This window comes from Microtus ochrogaster, unplaced genomic scaffold (genome assembly GCF_000317375.1).
Source record: "Microtus ochrogaster isolate Prairie Vole_2 unplaced genomic scaffold, MicOch1.0 UNK5, whole genome shotgun sequence".
Taxonomy (NCBI): Eukaryota; Metazoa; Chordata; class Mammalia; order Rodentia; family Cricetidae; genus Microtus; species Microtus ochrogaster.
In genome coordinates this window covers 193,883-195,855 of record NW_004949103.1, presented here as the reverse complement: position 1 = coordinate 195,855, position 1,973 = coordinate 193,883, and the positions used below count along the sequence as shown (strand labels likewise).

The 1,973-nt window shown below is 52.4% G+C and overlaps 1 protein-coding gene across 1 annotated transcript in view; it reads right to left on the bottom strand.

Moving 5' to 3' along the window:
• Positions 1–339: 339 nt before the first annotated feature.
• Cfap99 (cilia and flagella associated protein 99) overlaps positions 340–1,973 on the bottom strand; it is a 45,659-nt gene continuing 44,025 nt past the window's right edge. Inside the window, exons 16-17 of the mRNA XM_005366025.2 lie at positions 1,589–1,751; positions 340–1,461 (exon numbers count right to left, since the gene is read on the bottom strand). Coding sequence (XP_005366082.1) covers positions 1,345–1,461; positions 1,589–1,751 — 280 coding nt within the window. The 3' untranslated portion in view covers positions 340–1,344. The remainder of the gene's footprint in view (positions 1,462–1,588; positions 1,752–1,973) is intronic.

Genomic DNA, 1,973 nt, shown 5'->3' with positions numbered 1-1,973 from the left:
TCCACCCACCTATGTTCTAAGCTATGAGCCCAAGCAGTTTGTTTATTACTTAACCAATGAAATCAACAGATTGATATATGACACTCCCACATCAGGGTTGCTCTGGCTGTCCTTGCTCTGCAGACCCAGGCTGGCCCTGAACTCACAGAGACCTGCCTTTGCCTCCCCAGTACTGGGATCAAAGGCGTGCACCACCACCGCTCTGCTAGACCCTCCATTTTAAATGAGTTTGAATCACATGAAACCTGTAAGAAACGTGATTTTTATTTAAGTAAAATTGAATCTGCCCCCAATTCTAATTCAATAGAAAGATGGGGCTTCCTTTCTCCCCACAGCCCTCACCCAGGATTGTAAAGATCTTTGGAATTCTTTTTGTTCTCAATACTGAGGTAGGACTCCTGTTAGTGCTAAAAGACTTTCTTGGTCTGAAAGCACCCTGGAGTATGGCCTCACCGTAACCTGAGGGGCCATCTTCTCTGCAGGCCTAAGGAGGACGTCCAGGGGGTGGTGTCTCTTTTGAACATCTCCCCATCAAGCAGTTTCTCCTTGCCTATTCCCTCTCAATGACTTACCATCATCTTCCTATGAACCAAACATTACAATATAGCTTTATTTTCAGGCTAAGTTTCACCAGCAGGCATTCATTCCATGCACCTATTATTAAAGTCTGGCTTTTCCAGTACAGAGAAAATTCCAGCATGGAGGCCAGGAATTTAGAACACAGCTGATCTGCATGCTACTTGCCCTGCTGAACGGTGTCCCCAAGGGCTCTAGTTTTGTTGGACTCAGGCTCTTGATGATGCTGGAGCGAGGACCCTGAAAGGCACCTGCAGTTGGCTCTGAGCCCTGGCTTTCAGGCCAGGGTCCTCTTTGAGCACAGGCGGCCTTATTAGCTGAATAGGACTGGGTGATAGTTGCTGTATGCAGCGATCCATCGCTCAGATGATCTGCATGAGGTACGAGAAGGGCCAGTCCATAGCAGGTGTTCAAGAACCGGGCCTCACTGGCAATCCCACGCTGCTGTGGGGGTTCTCAGGGATATCTACTGGCTCCAAGTGGAGAGTGGAGCTCCCAGCACCATGGAGAGCCTTGCTGGCATAATGAAGGACTAGCTAGGCTTAGTTTATAAAAACGTGGGTAGCCAGCTGCAGTCCAGAGCAAGAGTAGTTGTTTAGCGTGTCTGGTTCACCACTGCATCTTGTCTTTTCTGGGGCAACTGCCCAGGAACAGGCTGGAGTTCGGGAGAGGCTGGGCATTGTGGCTGGGGTTCAGGAAAAGGGTAGGGGTGGGGACGCAGGTCAACGGCCATGCGCGGTGTTTGCGCAGGGCTGCCCGCCGAGCTGCTCAGGCAGCCTCCAGGTGGTGGGTAGGCTGGCAGGTGCGGTCTGCCTCCTGCATGGCCTGCAGCCTGCGTTCGCGACTCTGGTACAGCTCCAGCCAGTGCTGCGCCTCCGTCTGAGCCTGCAAGCGGGCGATTGAGGAGGCACTGGGTCCTACACCCTAGCGCACAGATATCAGCTTCCTCATGCCCTAATAGCTCCCTACCTCTCAGGCCCAAAAGGTTGCCCTCGCTTCCCTCCCAACTCACCGGCAACTGGGGGCGCCCGACCCTGGGCGGTGGCACATGCAGCTGCGCTGTCTGCCTACGACGCTCAGCTGCTCTCTCCTCCATTCTGCGCTGCAGCTCCAACACGCGCTCATCCTGAGAAGGTGTCCCCAGGTTTGCCGCCCGGGCCTTCTTTTCCTCCCACCTGGACCACGACAGCACTAGCTTAGAAACTGGCTGGGTGACACCCAGGAGGTTTTTTGTGGGATCCTGCCAGCATCCCTACACTTTTAACGTTTTCATTTTTTTTTTTTTTTACATTCTAACATAGAATTGGTGTAAAATGCAAAAACTCCTTTTGCCTCACAGTGCCTTTGGCACTCTCATGGTCCCCAGGTGACAGCATTTCTGCACGTCTCTTTTTTTT